Consider the following 18150-nt stretch of genomic DNA (forward strand, 5'->3'; position numbering starts at 1 on the left):
ATAACCATGATGTAAAATTGGCTTGTGATGACCCAGTTAGAAATCTGGGCACCTCCACTGTTAATTTGGGCAGTAAATTTAATTAAAAGCAAATATTTGGATTCAGAAGTAGGATATGAGGTTGGCACTGGCATCTGTCATCAAAGTCTCGGTTTGTTCCTGCTTGAACAGAAACCCATTTAGATCCACAAATAATGTAGGATATTCTTTAGAACACAAGTATCCCTTAGACTCTGTTCTGCCATAATGGTCTGCCTGCCACCTCAGTAGAAGTATCTACCATCTTGAAAGAAATGTGAAAGTGAGACTGAAGGGAAAGTCCATTGTCCAAGAAAATGGTTCAAGGGAGAAGTTAGCCAGGAGTAAAGTGAGTGGGAGCAAAAAACCCTGCAACACTGGTCAATCTGTGGAGCTGGTAAATTCACTGTAATGTGTTAGGGAGGAATCTCTGGCTGGTATTGCTGGAAGTAGGAGTTCAGGCTGGCTGACAGAGTGAAACTCCAAAGGGAAGATCAAAGACTTGCCTATTGGCTGTGCTAAATTCCTGTTAGATTTCTCTTGTAGATAAAAGGACTCTTTAAAAAGGGAGGAGCTGATTCCCGTGGAAATATCCTCTGCTCAGTACTGGCCTTTCCTGTATGGCCCAGCCTAGGGGTGAGATCTGGGCCTCTGGGATATGGCACAAATGTGCCCCTTGAAGCTTTCTGCTTTGGAAGGAAGCAGCCTTGGGGTTGCTCTAACATACACTTGGGGTTCTCCAGGTCCCACAGAGTTCCCCAGCATGGGGTGCACAATAAACAGGCTTGAATTAAAAGGGACTTAAACCCTCCTCACCTAAGTGCTGCAAGAGTATAACAGATATTTGCATGTCAGAGCTCAACAAATGACCACACCACTGGCCACCACAAAGGCGACCAGTATGTGTGTGAGAAATTATTATTTTCTAACCACCCTATTTATTCTCCTCTGTTAATAATTTTCATCATATGATTGACTTTGAGCATCATTCTTAACAAATACATAAGCAGCACTTTGCAAAATGGCTGCTAAAAAATGTAAAAGCTCTTCAGCTTCTGCTTGTTAGTAGAGAGGTCAGACCCATACGATGACCTCTGTTGCATAAACAGACAGACTTTGTTCATTAAAATGGAACTTCCCAAAGGAATCGATTATCCAAAGGAAGCCATTCTTTCACTTTTGCTCTTTTTCTTGCTCTTTCGTATAGTGCAGTTATTGGATTTATATGTATTTTACACAAGCAGTTTCAGGGAGAACGCAGCAACCAAATGAAGGAAATGGGAAGTCAAAAGGCACGTCTACAGCTGGATCTAGTTCTGGAAAACCTGTGGGAGAACAAGAGTCCTTCATCTATCAGATGAAGACACTACATGACACAAGGCTTGGAAGTTTGAGTTAGCAAGCTTACAGCAGGGACAGCATGCACAGGTTTTTAACTGTAAGGTCAATCGTTGTTGGATTAAGTTCTCTTGAGTATGAGATATTCTGCTATTTCACAATGCTTTCAAGTTGGGGTGCACATCTTCCTGAAAATGCTGCTGCGGATGAGGCCCAAATTGTTCCTGTGGTGGCAGGAATCGTTCAATTTTGTGCCCCCTGTTGCACCCGAGTGAGATGCTGTTGGGATGTTGGGTATTGGTCAGCAGTGGTCTCTGCACAGCCACACTGACTGCAGGGGAGGGCTTGCAGGACATTGTAACAAAGGAGTCTGTTAATTTTTAAGGCAGATAAATGAAGTGGCTTTGCTTGCTTTTATGGAAAGTGTCTTCTAAACAGAAAGGGCAGCATGGAAGACCTGTCCTCCATGAAGCTGCTTGATGGAAAATTTAATAAGTGGTTGATACCAGGCAAGAGATCTCAACCTAGCAGCTGCAGAGTATGAGAGGGAGGAATGTAGGAGGACTGGAAGAATAAAAAGCCTTAAGAAAAGTCCATGCAGTCTCTCCATATCTTTCTCCCTCTTCTGAAAGTTTTCTCTTTCTGGCAAATGCTTCCACAGTAGCACTTAAATGACACTTTGGTGCTTCTTATATACACAGACATCCATCCTCGATGATGCTGCTGTGGTTCTGTCTTGAAGGTCAGGCAACAGCTTCTGCTTTTGTGCAGATCCTGTGCTGATGAATGGGAGAACTGCTAATGTAAAGGTTAGAAAATAAACAGAATTAATCTGCGGCATCAAGCTGGCTGTACAAAACATGTTTTCCCATTGTGCACGCTGTAGAACTAGTGTGTCATGAAAGATGGACACTTCTTTCTTATCCCACTTGTAGAAAATGAGTATCTACATTTCTTACAAAAGAAGTGACCTAGGATGTAGCTTTTTCAGGAAAGGAACACCAAATTGGATGATCACCTGTCATGATGACTTCTTGTTGACTGCTGTCTGAGAACAAGTGTTTCATAAATGTTGATGAGGCTTTACATCTACACAACTGTTCCCCCTCTCCACTTTAAGCTTGTAGTTCTAGAAGCATCTTTGCAGACTGTGCTGGCTGCTGCTGTGAAATCTGTTGTCCTGCTAGACAGAGAAACCCACAGGCAATAAGTTGTTCACCTATAACTGAGAGCAGACTCTTGTAATCCTGTCCTATTTTAATTCATAATGCTGAATTTGCTTCTGTTCCATGAGTCTTACATCCAGCTCTGCACTGGGTTCAGAGGTGACAGCAATTGGGCAAACCTTCCTGATGTAGCAGCTATAGGTCATTTCATTTTGGAGTGACACATGCCACATCAAGAATGCCATTGGCTAATTGTCATTAAGGCAATTAAAAATACATGAATTAGGAGATTAGCCCAACAATTAGGTGCAGTGAATATCTCCCAAATGATCTTTTCTCCCTGCAGCATGCAGATCTGTACATTTCATGGATAGGTGTGTCTTTTTCTTCCACATCTGCTGATGTTCTGATGCCAGGCATTTAATTACAACGAATCAAACAACAGCTGATTTCTTTTGCAGCTCCGTTTTCAGTATGTAAGGAAAATAATTAGATTAATGGGTGTGTGAAATCAGGAAGGCTCAGTGGATCAAGCCTTGCTCTGGAAGGGGTGGAATATCCTCACCCTCTGCCCCTTTGCTGCTTTAAGTGCCACGTGTGCCACATCAGCTTGTCTCTTCAGTTTCTCCATGTGGAGATGGAGAAAAACATTAAGAACGGGGAAAGCATTCATTCAGTTGGAAAATTATTGAGATTAATGTTTCCAGTGAGTGTAAAATGTGGTCAAGCCATCATATGTCCAATTGCTTGGCATACCCACTCACATGTGTGCCAGTGAGTGGTACAGGTGGCTGGACCCCATGAATTTCAAAGCCAAAAGGACCAGGGCAGCATCCACTCATTGCTCTGTGTTTTGTTCTGTGACACTCATTCCCTCGGTCACACCTCCCACTCTGAGCATCCTTGCAGGATGTAAATTCTGACATGTGTTTGCTCAAGTCTCTAGCAATGGTGGCTCAGGCTTCATGTATACTCCTGTTCTGTGATTCTTCATAATTATATCTTGTTTGTGGTTGCCTGGTTTCTTGTGTAACCCCTTGAGGAATTATGTGCCTAGAAGGCACAAACACAAGCTTTGCAAAGAGAATTTTTAACTATGTTTGCTTCATTGCTACGTACTACTTCAATTGGAGATCATCTCACAATACCCAGAGTCCTTAGATACAAATGCATTCGCCTGATCTTGCCCCCTTTACAGTCTGAAAGCCTCACTGTGTACCAAATCTAGCAGTCTGCTCCGCTGTCCTTCTCTGGCAAGCTCTTTTATACATGTAGATGCTGCCCTCCAGCTGTCTCACAAATCCTCCTGCACATCCCGTCTCTCTCCTCTTTCGCATATGCCTGAGCTGAGCAGCTGGAGCTCATCCTTGCACCCAGCTTTTGGGTAGAGAATTCATGGGTGGTGTCATGACTTAAGGTAGTAGAGGTCGAAGGAGGTGATCCTGCCCCTCTACTCTGCTCTCGTGAGACCCCACTTGGAGTACTGTGTACAGTTCTGGTGTTCTCAACATAACAAGGACATGGAGCTGTTGGAGCGAGTCCAGAGGAGGGCCACGAGGATGATAAGAGGGCTGGAGCACCTCCCCTATGAAGACAGGCTGAGAGAGCTGGGGCTGTTCAGCCTGGAGAAGAGAAGGCTGTGTGGAGACCTCATAGCAGCCTTCCAGTATCTGAAGGGGGTCTACAAGGATGCTGGGGAGGGACTCTTCCTTAGGGACTGTAGTGGTAGGACAAGGGGTAATGGGTTCAAACTTAAACAGGGGAAGTTTAGACTAGATATAAGGAAGAAGTTCTTTACAGTAAGGGTGGTGAAGCACTGGAATGGGTTGCCCAGGGAGGTTGTGGATGCTCCATCCCTGGCGGTGTTCAAGGCCAGGTTGGACAGAGCCTTGAACCACGTGATTTAGGGCAAGGTGTCCCTGGCCATGGCAGGGAGGTTGGAACTAGATGATCTTAAGGTCCTTTCCAACCCTTATGATTCTATGATTCTATGATTCTATCTTCCATGAGCAGATGTGACTGTGCAATGTCTTTCTCTTTGTGTTTGTTCATAATGGTAATTGTGATGTTACCACCGTTCCCGGAGCTGATGCTCATTTCAGATGAAGTTCATGGACTGACTGCATTGTCTTCATCAACTTCTGAGCACAAATTACAAATGTAAGGAAAAAGGTGGAGAGGAATTACAATTCAGTGCAAACTCATCCTGCTGTATCACACAGCATGCTCTCTCTGCCAGACCCCCACTACCTGTCAGGATTGATATCAAGAAACGGCATGTCCCTAATTAGCCAATTCAATTGATATCACTAATACTAAGAAACAAGGAGCGTCCTGACTTACTGGCATGAAAGCCCTGAAGTTTCGGCAAGCTGTTTTAATGCTCCCTGTTGCTACAGCACGGGAAAAAGGCAAAAACGCAGAATCAGTGTGATCCTGTTTTGTCTATCAAGGGCCCCTGTGATCACAGAGCATATTTCTCACCCTGCTCAACATTTTCTGCGGGAAGAGCTGACATAAGCTGGCAAGGACAGCAAGCATTCCCTCCTTCTCACTCCTTCTCCAGCCAGTGTTAGGAGCAAATTCAAAGACTATTTGATAAAGTGAACCCACATATGATCACAGCACCCCCCTGGTGCTGTTTTGCATTCCTCCCCTCAGTGTTGACTGCAGGCTGCGGTGTCACGCAAAGAGAAGCCCATCCCTCACAGAAACCGAACATGTTGCTAAGGCAGATCTATACGGCTTCTTCCTTTCACCGATGTAACTATATGCTTTACCTCGCTTTCTCCAAGGTGAAAAGGGAGCTGATTGAGCACATAATCTATCAGCCATGTGGGGTATATGTTCATATTCACTTTATGGTACCAAGATTAAATTGGTGCCTGGTGTCCTAGTGGATTTGGTGGAAGCAGAAAGCACTTGTCTTACCATGTGGTGAGCTACAAGACAAGGCAGAGTTAGCAGTGTGCATCATGCATGCGTGAGTGCATGTAATTTAGTGGATGACTGCACAGAAATGTTCCCTGTGCAATTATACGGATGTCCCCTATGCCTCCAGTCCAAAATAAACTGATACCTTTCTGTTTTCAGGACTTCTTTTATACAATGGAAAGATGCTTCTTTCTGTTATAATTTGGTTTATGCTGCCACCTTTTTCTGCCACATAAAACATAAAGCTTCACAGAAATGTGACTGTTACAACTCAAGGACAGGTACAGAGAGAGGTTAGAGAAAAGGAATTGAGAAGAACAGGAATATTTTCTTTGTTGGTTGCAGATAATTACGTTCAGCAGGATGGAAGCTATCGTATGATGACAAACTGGAGTTGCCCATCTAAGGGCCATTCCAGTCCCATGTTTCTTCGTGGGCTCACTGTAATGAGCTGGCTGGAGATACAATGTTCACAAAGGAGACAAAGATGTGATTCAGTCTCACTTCATCTTTGTCCCATCTCTCCTCATGAGCTTCCTGACTGTGGAGGCAGCTGGTGGACTTATCATGGGGCCAGAGCAGGACCCGATATATTGGCAGCACTGAACACTGAGAGGTTTGTGTTTGAGCCAGAGTTCAAGCCCTGTGCTACTATGGCAGCACTCTGACTGGCATGGTCACCCCTTTCTGCCTCTGAGAGAATTAGAAAGGATGCAGAGCCATGGTGTATATCCCACTTACTCTGCAATCTAAGGCTGGGCAGGACAGTAATGATTCCTCAGCCTGGCTTCCTGCATCACAGGCACCAAAAGAAATCCTCGTCCTGATTTCAGCATCAGATTTTGGTTGAGATTTTCAATGTTTCTTATCAAATCTTATGTGTAACCTCAGAAGGCTTCCCCGTCTCCTATGAAAGTTATGTACTTGGGTGGCTCCAGAGAACAGTGGGCTGCTTGCCCACCTGTTTTCCTTCCCCTGAGTGCTGCTTTGACATATTTGCATCTGTGAGAATCCTAATTGCTTTAGGACAGTTGCATGCCAGCAGAGCACGTCTGCTTGGATGTTCCTGCATGATGCAGCTTCTTTGAGGGATCTGTATTCTCGGGTCAGCAGCAAATTTTCTCACTGGGAGGGCGCTGGGGGAGTGGATTTAGGGCCAGCAGGGGTGAGGGAGGTCCAGCCTAGCATTGACCCAAGGAGGTGGAAGTGAGCCACTCCGAGAGGTGCTTCCCTCCTGGGCTGGGGACGGCAATAGTGTCCCTGACCCTGCGGCTGCCCCTAGGGGCATCCTTGTGGGTTGAAGGGAAGCCTGAGCCGCTCGGTGCTCCTGGGCAGGGGGAAGCTGCCCGTCTTGGCTGCCGGTACCCCAGGGACTGGGCACCGGGCAGTGCCGCCGCCCTACTGGGGGGCCCTGGTCAGTGTGCCCGGGACCGATCTGAGGGGGAGGTCGGGAGAGGGTCCTGCGTGCCCCCACCTGTCGCGCCAGCGGTGGCACATCTGGCGGCGCGCGGCGGCGCTGTACCCCCCGCTCCGACCCTGGGGCGCAACAACTGTCTCCATGGCGACGGGGCGCGGCGGGGGGGCCGCGGTGCCGCCGCCCCGCCCCGCAGTACCGAGCCGCGGCGGAGCCGAGCGGAGGACGGCGGAGCGGCGGGGCATGGGGCCCGGCGTGCGGCGGGCAGCAGCGGAGCTGTCGGCATCGGAGTGAGCGCTGCCGCCGCCACAGCCCCCAGGGAGAGACCTTGCGCGGTGCCGCCCGGCCCGGCTCGGATGCCGCCATGGGGAGCCGCTTCTCCAGCATCCCCGCTCTGCCCCGCGGCGGCCAGGGCCGCCTGCACCGCGCCCGCCACCACCGTCTCAAAGGTACGGCTCGGCCGGTACTCCCGGCAGGACGGGCATCCCGGGCACCCCCAGCATCCCCGGCAGGATGAACACCCGCGGTACCCTGCGGCATCCAAAGCGCCCAAGCAGCCCAAATCGGGATGGGTGTTCTGGGCACCCCGCGGTGGGATGGGTACCCAGGCAGGACACAAACCCTGGGCACCCCAGGGACCTCAAATTGGAATGAGACGCCTAGGCACTCATAGCACCCTGGGCATCCCATGCTGGACAGGGATCCCGGGCACCTTGGGACAGGCTGGGTTCACTGGGCATGCCGGAGTGGGATGGCTCCATGCCTGGTACCCTATGGCCTCTGGCGTTGTGGGCCCCCCTGCCGTGCTCCCAGCCCTGCATCTCCTTCCCTTGCAGTGCCCCCTGGGTGGCTGATGGGTTCAGAGGTCTCCCCTGGCAGTGGCACACCAGGATAACAAGGGACAACAACTCAGAGGAATTTGACCACCTCAAGTGTTTCTCAGTGAACAAAAGCTTTGCTTTGGTGTTTTTTCTGGGTGCTCCAGGAATACATCTATGTGAGTGAGATGGTCAACCCTCTTTGGAGGAGGGCAAGGGGTATTTGGGGCTCCTTGTCCAGCTTGTTCTGTTCTTTACAAGGATGAAATCCCTTTTCTGAAATGCTGGGGCACTGTTGGGATCAAATCATAAGGTGAGCAGGAGTGACTGCCCTAGGTCTCCTCTGATCCTGCCCTTTTTTGCCCCCTTTTGCTATAAGCTGGGAGGGTGGTAGCAGGAAATAACCTGCCATTCTTGAAAGGGATTTCCTGGGGCAGCAGTACATACTATATGTGTTCAATGCTACCTGGGTACCTCTTCACTAAGCACATTTTCACAGCCAAGGGTGCTGGATGGTGGGGTAGAGGATGTCAGACATCTCTGTAAGCAGGGAATGAGGGAAGGTGCTGCACCCACAGCCATTTCAGATGATCAAAACTTGTTGCAGCCTCCCCAGCGTGTTGCAGAATTTGCAGCCACTAGCACAGAAAACAGGGATGTTGCTGTTTGCCCTCAATTTACTGAGCTGTTTGATACTTCTTTGGCATGGTCATGGGGAGTGAAATGGTTAATGATGAGCTGGGCAACTGGTTGTTATACTGAAGGATTTTCTGATACTCACATTGTTCTTCCATTACATCTCTCTGCTCCCTTCGTCTGTACTTGGATGATTTGAAACAGTTGTGTGAACTGAGGGTGATTGTATCATGGCTTTTTGAATAGCCATGCAAGGAGACACTAGGAATGCTTACTACCCTGTGATGGACTAAGTCAGTCTGAAACTCAGACCAGACAATGGCTATGCTTAAAATTAGACTTGCAAGGAGGGGGATGTTGAACCCTAAACACTGAACCATCATCTTCTATCAATGCAAACATGAAGGCACACGCAATGCCGTAGCACTTGGTATGCAATTGTAAACTGCCAGGGAGGATTTGTGTCTTACGAATCACGCTGTCAGCTGGAAATCTTTCTGGAATAACCTTAAGCAGATAAGAATTTATAAACTGGAGCCAGAAGGGATACTGCCACTTAATCCATTATCTGTAGCTTACGTGAGATTTTGAAGATGCTCTGTATGAATCACCTGATTTTTCTTTTTGGGGGGTGGGGTGGGTGGTGTTTGTTAATGTCAGTTTGGTTTTTTTTTTCCTTTCATTTACATTGTAATTACATTTCTACCTGTGCTGAGGCAGCAAGCAGAAATGTTCTCGAGACTATAATATAGCAGAGCACTGAAATAATTTTGATTTAGAGTAAATAGTTAACAAGGCATTGCCTTTGTTGTAAAACCGAAGCAACTGCCAGGGACAATATGTGCCTTTTCTGTCTTTTTTTGAACCGGACTGCCTTAGGTCCTACATTTAAATGCAGAATAAACAAGTCTGATTGCATCTGACAGGTTCCTGTAAAATGGTCCAGAGGCATAGCAGCGAAAGTATGAATGTCACACAGTTTTGTTACATATCTGCTGTTTAACATTTTGTAAAGTGTGTTTTAATTGAAGGTCCCCAGTTGTTCTTCCCTCAGTATCAGGCTCAGTGTTAGGGAGACTGAACTTTGATAATTTGGCCACCATCTAGTACTTTCCTTCTGTGGCGAGACCTCTTCCTAACCTGGTGCCAGGGGTGATTGAGGCTCATTCTTGCTAAAGAAGAAGCTATGATTGCATTAAGTTTCCCAAGGTGGTCTGGGGACTCTGAAGTCAGTCCCCGAACCTTACAAGTTCATGTCTGCTGTACAAGAAATAAGATCTCCATACATAATAGAGTTGTTGCCCACATGTACTGACAAATCTTATACTTTTCTATTAGTCCTGCTAAAAATGGTCACCTTTGGTTAAATAAATCTTTTGAAGACCATGTGATACTTTTGATGGTATTGAAAGCACGTCACAGAAATATCACTGAAGATTGGCATGGCTGGCAGAACACTTGCTTTGCTTTTGATGGTCGTGGGGAAGAAGGAAAGCACCCAACTTGATTCTCAGGCTTCAGCTGCAGTTTTAAAACCAGGTGGCTGAAATAGGCAGGTCTTTACTGAAGGTGCCTGCAACAGTGAACCTGAAACCCCAGGCTGATGATTTCAGAGTAGGGCTGTACTTTAAAATCTGATATGTCCAGCCCTTTATAAAAGGACTTCATACTGCTGTTCACTAGGAACTCCTAGACATGAGCACTTTGGAATTACCTAATCTGAAAGTCATGGCCAGTGGTTGGAAGGAGGTTGTCATTTTGTGCTAACATGATGGGGAGGTTGAGGTGAGATTATTTCCAGCATTCCTGCAAGTATTTCACTTCCCATAGCCCAGACGTGGCTATTTCTCTGGGGTGATGGACAGTGATGTACTTTCCTTGTGCTGAGCAAAAGATACTGATTATCTGGTAACAACATCCTTAATGATGCCACCAGATAAACTCCAGGAAATTTTTGCTGTCCACCCTCTCTGAATTATGGTTTGCGATACCTATCAAACAAGGTGTGTATGGCTGTTTGGAGCGGAACTGAGTGGGAAAACTCCAGCTGTATCTAATCTCCTGGATTCTGAGATGAAAAAGATCAACCTTTACACCAGTGGCTCTGTGTACTGTTCATTTACTAGGGCAGGGCAGTCTGGCTTGAACTGTCCCAACCAAGGAGACATCTATTATTTCTCAATACATATATCTCCAGTTCAACCTATCTTCATGCCCCACGGTTTTTCCAAAATAGTCGATTCAATCTCCTCTCTTATTTTTCCTTTTTAATCCTGATGTAGCTCGTCAAATTACCCTCCTTGCCTAGTGTTACATCTTGCAAATCTCTGTGGCTATTGCATTCGTTTCTTAGCTACTGCTCAGCCTTGTGGGATAAGTTTAACTCTCCCTACTGTGATGTGTGGACTGTGTAACCTGTTAACGCTGTTGTGTAGCTCCAGGTTTGCTGGTCCAGGATGCTAGAAATGCAGGTTTTGCTAGACTTTGGGCCAGAGGTGAGGCACAGGACCTAAATGCCGTCTGCCATGCTCCATGGGCAAGTGGCTCTTCATCCTCACTTGTGTCTGTGTCCTCAGCTTCAAGAAGGCTTTGCCATTTCTGTGGACAGCAGATCAATATTACATTGTGAAAGTCAAGAAGTATTAATGTCTCCTCTCTTAAATCCTTTCCTCCGGCCTCTTCTCAGGTTTGCTGCTCTTTCCTCAGCCCTGTCTTGCCTGGAAGGTGAATTTCCACAGTGAGTGACAGCAAGCAGGATTTCTTCCTGTTGGTTTTCTCACGGGTTAATGCACCTATGATATTTATGCAAAAGAATGCATGCACTATATTACAGAGAGAGCCTGAGCTAGTCAGAGATCCTCTTTTCATCAGTGGCTGATTACTCATGGGTTATTCTTTATTATTTGTATTACAGTGGCATCTGGAGGCTCCCATTGAGATCTGAGTCATGTTGTGCTGGGTGCTTCCATGGTCCCCTGTACTTACTGCTCATTCATACAGATAGCTCTTATGTGTCTGGATGATCTCTGTGGGATGATTTGGGGTTTATAATTCCAAAGTATCACATAAAGCAGACTGGCACCTTGGCAAGACAGTTCTTCTTAGTCCTGTCGTCTGCTAGGAAACCTGGAGTCAGAGTCAGCAGTTATTTGCTGGAGGATGTGACTGACTTTCTGGCTGCAAGCTCCCAGAAACACAGCCTGCTATGCAGCACTTTACTAAGGAGGCAGGGGCTTTGCTGCTTTTCCTGGCCCATGGGGGATACCAGTCATGCTTATACAGTCTTCACTTGCATTTTTGCAGCTGCTGTTCCAAACTTTATATCCCACTGACACATAAATATGTCAGACGTTTTTCTCCATTCGCTGGTATTTTATGAGCTTCTGAAATACATGCAGGAGATAGATAGTAATCTGGCTGGTGTAGGCATTTTAATAATTGTATGTTGTTGATAGGAAAGACTACCCTGCTGCCAGCTCCATTTTGTGCACTCACTAGATAAAACTAAGTGGGTAGTAAAAGGACACCAGCAGCTAATGATTATGGGGATTAGAAGTTGGGGTGCAAGCAGTGCACCAGGGGGTGGTGCCAGTAGTAATGGTGTGAGAGAGCCTCGGCTCCTGTTGCTGTCATAACTGGTTCTTCTTTGAAATACTATTTCGTTTTCTCCCAGCCCTACAGACTCAGAAGTTTCATCATTCAAGGCTTTGAAGGATGCCTCCTGCTTCCTGCCCTTCTGCTTTCATTTGTCCTGCGTCGTGCTTGTTTCCCTCTGACCTGTCAGTGTGGCTGGGTTGTAGGTATAAAGTTTTTTCTGCCTGAGATTCTCAGGTTATATGGCCTTTTCCGAAGCGCCAGATTTTTTCCCAAGCTATTGAACTTTGATTTATTGCATTTAAATTGCCTAAAATTGCTCAGTGCTCCAAACACGGCAATTTATCAATCCTACTTTTCCTTTCCCATCATCTTTTTCATAATGCGCTAAAGCCTGTTGGTGGAGCAGGTAATGCTGCGTCTTGTTAGAAATTTCCCACAAAATCATGTGGTGCTTTGCCTGCAGGTGATGCTCTCTATTTCTCACGGGCAAGAAAGGCTGCTTTTGAAAACCAGTAGGAACCAAAGCACCAGTGGGATGATTGAGCTGAAAACGTTAGTGCAAGGCTCAGTAGCAGTTATAAAAAGCAAACAAAATACTAGAAACTAAAAGGGAAGCCAAATAGAAGAAAATAGAGGCCATGATTAGACTGTATAAATCTGAATATTTGGTGTAGTTCTGGTTCTTCCCCTTCTACCATCTTAAAAAAGATACAAAAGAACTGGAAAATGTTCACAAGAGGACAACAGGGACAGTCGAAAGTCTGGATTATGGTATGATTGAATAAACTAGGACTCTTATGTTTGGAAAAAAGGACAACTAGGGTGGGAAATGACTGGCATGTAAAGAAGGGGCAAAGCTCCATGCTTCACTGTCTCTTCCAGTACAAGAATTAGGAGGATATCAAATGAAGTTGGTAGATTCCAGCTTCTTTTGAACAAAAGGAGACTGTAGCCATCTGCAGTGGCTAGTAGCTCTGTAGAGCTCGTTAGTAGTGGATGTTGTGGATGCTAAAATGGGTCAAATTTTATGGGAGATTGGAGGAGGCCATGAAAGAGAAATCCTTTGAAGTTTGCTGCATACAAAGACCACACACTTGTCCTGCCCATATGGACTTCCCAAGGCTGTCTTCCTAAGGCTACCTGTATTCAGATGATAAAGATAATGCTGAAATGAGAATGTAAAACTTTTTGACATCAGTGAAAGCTGGAGCTGGGTTGTTCAGACATTGCAGTGGTAGATGAGGAGGGATAGAGCCTGCTCTGGTGTTGGCTGGTCTCTAGCTGGGTCCATCCTCTTTTCCATGAGTGTCCCTGCCTGGGTGTTTACAGAGTGGTTCATTGCCACAGCAGCCTCGAAATCCAGGCTTTATCCAGGAGACAGTAGAGATTGTGACAAAGTCCATGTGCAAGCTTGCTTGCATGAGGCTGTGTCTCCTGCACTCTGTGATTTTGACAAATAAAGGTACTTTTGCATTTGTGGCTCTTTTGGAGTAGGAGAAAGAAGGTTCTTTTTGCTTACATTGACCTCCTGAATGACAAAGGCCTAAGTAGCCCCCACTTCATTTTTTTCCTAGAGTGTTGAAATAGCAGATTTTCTGGCTATCCCCAGATCTGAGAAGATTTCTAATGCAGAAGCTTGGAAAATTTCAGATTTGGCAGCTGTTCTTGCCTACTGCTGCTGGGATAATTGCAGGAATCAGCAACTTCTGCATTGCTGAAATTGTTGCCCGTGGCAAGTGCATAAGTACATGTTTCACTTATGGTGCATACCTTCCTGGTGGCTACTTATTTCAAGCTGTGGATCCACACATGCTCTGACTTGGTCTGCCTTGAGATTTTAGGACATACGAGTTATCCAATTCTGAACTGTCCCAAGGAGTGGACAGCGCCTGTATTTTGGGATTGTCTCCATCCAGAAATGGTTGATCTAAGATTAACCTATATAGCATTACTGTGCCACAAGTGGACAAATCCTAAAGTACTTTTGGGGATGAGAGCTGAATTTTACCTGAAACTTTGGATCTGGCAATGTTTAAAGCTTCTGCTGTAACTGTGACATGTGTACATGAACTTAAGCTACCTTTTAACCTAGCTAACTAGGGTATTGCTAGCTGTGTAGCTGGAGAGGAGAGCAGATACTTGGATACTTACCCATATTACAGTCTAGGTTGATGCAATTATATGGTTAAAATTGAGGTGGTGTAGGTTTTCATCTCCATTTGTTCTTGGGGAACTCCAGCTGATAAAAGCATGTTGTATATAAGATTCTTGTTAACATTTACACTACTGGTTATTTGGCCTTCCAGTTACAGGATTAAAATAGGATTGTGTTTTAAAATTACAGGGTGGAGTATGCCATGGTGGTATTATGTTTGTACAATTCTCCATTAGTCCACCTTGGTTCCTCTCGTTGCTGAAGTATAGGGAAGGATTCTCAGCTCTCAGAAAACTGTCAGGTTAAACCTCAGGACTCTTTTATGCAAAACTCTGAAAAGTAAATGTAAATAGTTCTAAGCCAGTCTCAGAGATAAAATACCACATGGATTTTTTAGTTAAAAAACCTCCACTTAATGTAAATATTTTTTTGGAAAAACAAACAGTAAGAAAATTTTACACAAAACAAATTCTAAAGTACTGGCATTGCCTGCAGAGTCTCCTTCCTCTGTTCCTTTGTGTTCAGTATTTGAGTTTCACACTGGTAACTGACACTTCCAGATGTTCCTGCATGTGTGGGTTTACACACATGAGCATGGGCATATGCAGGGATTTTCTATTGATTGTTGAGCTCATCATTTTTATGATATGGCCAGAACACATCCTATGTCTAGCATCAGGACTTGAGAGGATCGATTCAGCAAAACAATGGCTGGGTAGCTCTGTAACTAGCCAGTGCCAGTGTCAGAAACTAGCCAGTGGGGTAGCAAAGGAGGAGCCCAGCTTCTGAAGAGACAAGGGACCATGGGATAATGAGCACAGCTGGAAATTTGTGATCCTTTGTCCTAGTGAAATTAATCAGGGCCACTTTTGGGGTATTGGATTCTTTTAAGCGCTGAAAAGGAGCATGAAAGTCTGCAAGCAGCCCCTATCTGGAGATCCCTCTGGCTTCACCCTACTTGAAAGCTGTAGCTCTCACCCTGACCCAGTCAGAAGAAATGTAATCATGTTATGCTTGATTCATTCCAATTTACATTTTCTTCCCTTATGTCAACATACAATTTAAAAACTGCACTGATCATCTTTCATCCTCTGTTGGGCATAAAGCTCTGTTTGAGTTCCATTTAACTGCTACTTGGATGGAGACATGACTGTGTTTTGTGCTTTGCTGCTCATCAACCCCATTTAGTGTAAAGCTTAGTGTTAGAGTTTTAACTTGCTTCTGGACAGACTTTTTCCAGGTAAGGCAAGCAGCCATAGATCCAAAGCTTATTTTATCACCCAGATTCCAGCTCTTTATCAGAGGTTAGTTCAAATCTCCGCCTTATGAGATACCTGTTTAATATAACATTTAATTGTATTGGTATCACTCAGGATTTCTTTGATTTGAGCAACTGGTCCCATTGTGTTTTTAAATATCTATCTCTCTGTCTATCTTGCAGGATCATTTTTGTCGATGCTGAATGCTTTTTTTTTTTTTTGTACTAAATAAGTATTTACTAGGTAGGAAGGGAAGAGATGGTTTCCCATAGAAATATTGAGTCACTGTAGAAGACAGGATACAAGTAATTGTAAATGTTGCAAACAGAATCTGTGTATTACATGAGTCACTTGAATAGATATGAGAGAAAATGGAAAAGAGAAAATGTGTCTTACTAATTGATTATGTTGCAGCATTTCAGCAAATACAGAAAGAAGTAGTTGAAGTAATTTACTTTCTTTATTAAAAAATGCAGTGAACATTTAAAAGGGACCTGGGTGTTAGTGATGTTAAGTATTGGATTTCTCATTCCCACTCCCATCTCTGTATATCATTTAGTGTACCTGTTTTATAGGACAACCCTTATATGTTTACATCTCTTAACATGCATAAAATAAAGATGCAAAAACTCCTCCCTTTTTAAATCATAGAATCACAGAATGATTTGGGTTGGAAGGGACCTTAAAGCTCATCTGGCTCCAACCCCCTGCCATGGGCAGGGACACCTTCCACTAGACCAGGTTGCTCAAAGCCCCATCCAACCTGGCCTTGAACACTGCCAGGGATAGGGCAGCCACAGCTTCTTTGGGCAACCTGTTCCAGTGCCTCACCACCCTCACAGTAACGAAATCCTTCCTAATGTCCAGTCTAAATCTACCCTCTTCCAGTTTAAAGCCATCATCTGGCGTTCAGTGCCTTTTCTTTGGACAGTTGTTCTCAGACCTTATTGGCATGCACTGGAGGGCTTAGCAGAGAGATTAAAAAGCAGCTTGAGGTTTCAACCAGAGAAGTCCTGCAGTTGGGACCTGCAGAGGTGAAAGGAGTGAGCTCTGGTTGCTCTTGCCCACACAATGTGTGTTTGGTGGCTGAGCAGATATTGTCAGTCTCCGGTTGTCAGCCCGACATGAAAATTTACTGAGCGATGGGTGGGAACAGAGACTGAGGGTAAACTCCCAATTTGGAAATGTTAATGCTACATCTATTATTAATAACCCCACTGTGAAAGAAAAGATGCCGTGGTGCAAATGAAGCTGTGACAGGGGAAATGGCAGGCAAAATTAAAATTTCATACTTGCCCATGGTCTTACAATAAAGGTTTTGTGATACACACCCAGCAATGCCACTATAAATAGTCTTGTTATCTAGTCTTCCAACTTGGAATATGACAGAAGATTACAAGTAGGAAAACAGTTCATAGCTTTTAGCTATTTCCCACTGCTTCTCTTCCTTCTGCTGGAGCATTACTGCTGTGCCCCTTGTAATTTATATGGAGACAACATTATTCAGAAGTACAGAATGTCACTAGGAGGAGGAGAGTTCAGATAAAACCCAGAAGATTTATGACATAGTTTAGATAAGGCCATGTAGGAACTGAGATGAGGGAAGCAATGATAATTCTTAGTCCAGCGGCATTTCTTAGGGTGTGGTGAGAACTTCTTCATGCCAACTCCATTGGGTCAGATATGGAACAGGGCATGTTTTAATACGGTGTTCTACATGCTTGATTGCAGAGGGAACCCTTTCGCTAATAAATAATCCAGACACATCATACACTATGGGCTTTGTCCACATGGGCCTAGGACCTGATCCAAAACCAACAGAAAGTCCTTAGAAAATTTCACAGAGGCATAACAAGCACAGAGAAAACCTTTTTACTTTTGATCTTACTTCCCATGGGAGAAGGAGGAGTGGGCTGGTGGCAAGGATGATACTTCTTTTCCTCCTCCCTCTCTCTGCCTTGCTGGTGATGCAAATCCTCATTTCTGACCCTTCCTTGGAGCCTTCCCTGGACCATTTCACATGGGGCACCTGAAGTCAGAGAGGAGGGCTGAGTCCTGAGAAAGCTTCGCTTGAGCAGAGGCAGCTGAAAATGACCTTCTACAGCCTTTGTGTGTTGACATGAATAACTCTTTCCCACACAGAACTGCAGATTGTGTTCGCAATGCAACTTTTGTGGAGTTTTCTTGTGGCGGCCATGGGAGGAGGCATGAGGGAGTACAGCTGTTGTAGCCCCACAGACTTGAACCATCCTCTTTTTGTTTTATGACAGGAGTTAGGAAGACTTTGAATGTTTGTTCAGATCCCACTGCTCACTTGCTGCAGGGTGGCTTCCCCACTGTGTGGCTTGGAGGAGGCTCTCCACCAGCACCATGTCAGCACATGTCCAGGCAGCTCAGCAGAGTGTGGTGGTGGGCACACACATATTCTCCAGCTATGGCCAGCTACAGAAATTCTTTCTGTGGCTTTATCACACCTTCTTATGGAGGAATTAAAGAAATGACAGAACTTGAGGAACTCACTGCCACTGTGGAAGGGAGATAGGAAAGAGCTTGTGCCATCCCCTCATCCTAAAATAGGCTGATGTCTAGGGAGGTGAAATGATTTATTTATATTTTGCACAATTCAGCAGGAGAAAGACTCAATTCATCTGCTGAACACAGTAGTCCTATATCCATTAATTACCATAGAGTTCATGTGATCCAGTTCTGCCTCCTAGGGAAATGCTGGGACTGGAGGTCTTCCCCCTGTATTCCCAGTCTGTCAATGCAGCTGAGCAGCATTCACCCTCATCTGCCCACATCACCTCCTCCTTGC

At 45.3% G+C, this 18150-nt stretch overlaps 1 protein-coding gene across 1 annotated transcript in view; it reads left to right on the top strand.

Moving 5' to 3' along the window:
- The first annotated feature begins 6985 nt into the window (after nt 1–6985).
- Nucleotides 6986–18150, top strand: part of NEURL1 (neuralized E3 ubiquitin protein ligase 1) — a 161820-nt gene continuing 150655 nt past the window's right edge. The window contains exon 1 of the mRNA XM_030487965.1: nt 6986–7319. Coding sequence (XP_030343825.1) covers nt 7235–7319 — 85 coding nt within the window. The 5' untranslated portion in view covers nt 6986–7234. The remainder of the gene's footprint in view (nt 7320–18150) is intronic.

Source organism: Strigops habroptila, chromosome 5, assembly GCF_004027225.2.
Source record: "Strigops habroptila isolate Jane chromosome 5, bStrHab1.2.pri, whole genome shotgun sequence".
In the NCBI taxonomy this organism is placed as follows: domain Eukaryota; kingdom Metazoa; phylum Chordata; class Aves; order Psittaciformes; family Psittacidae; genus Strigops; species Strigops habroptila.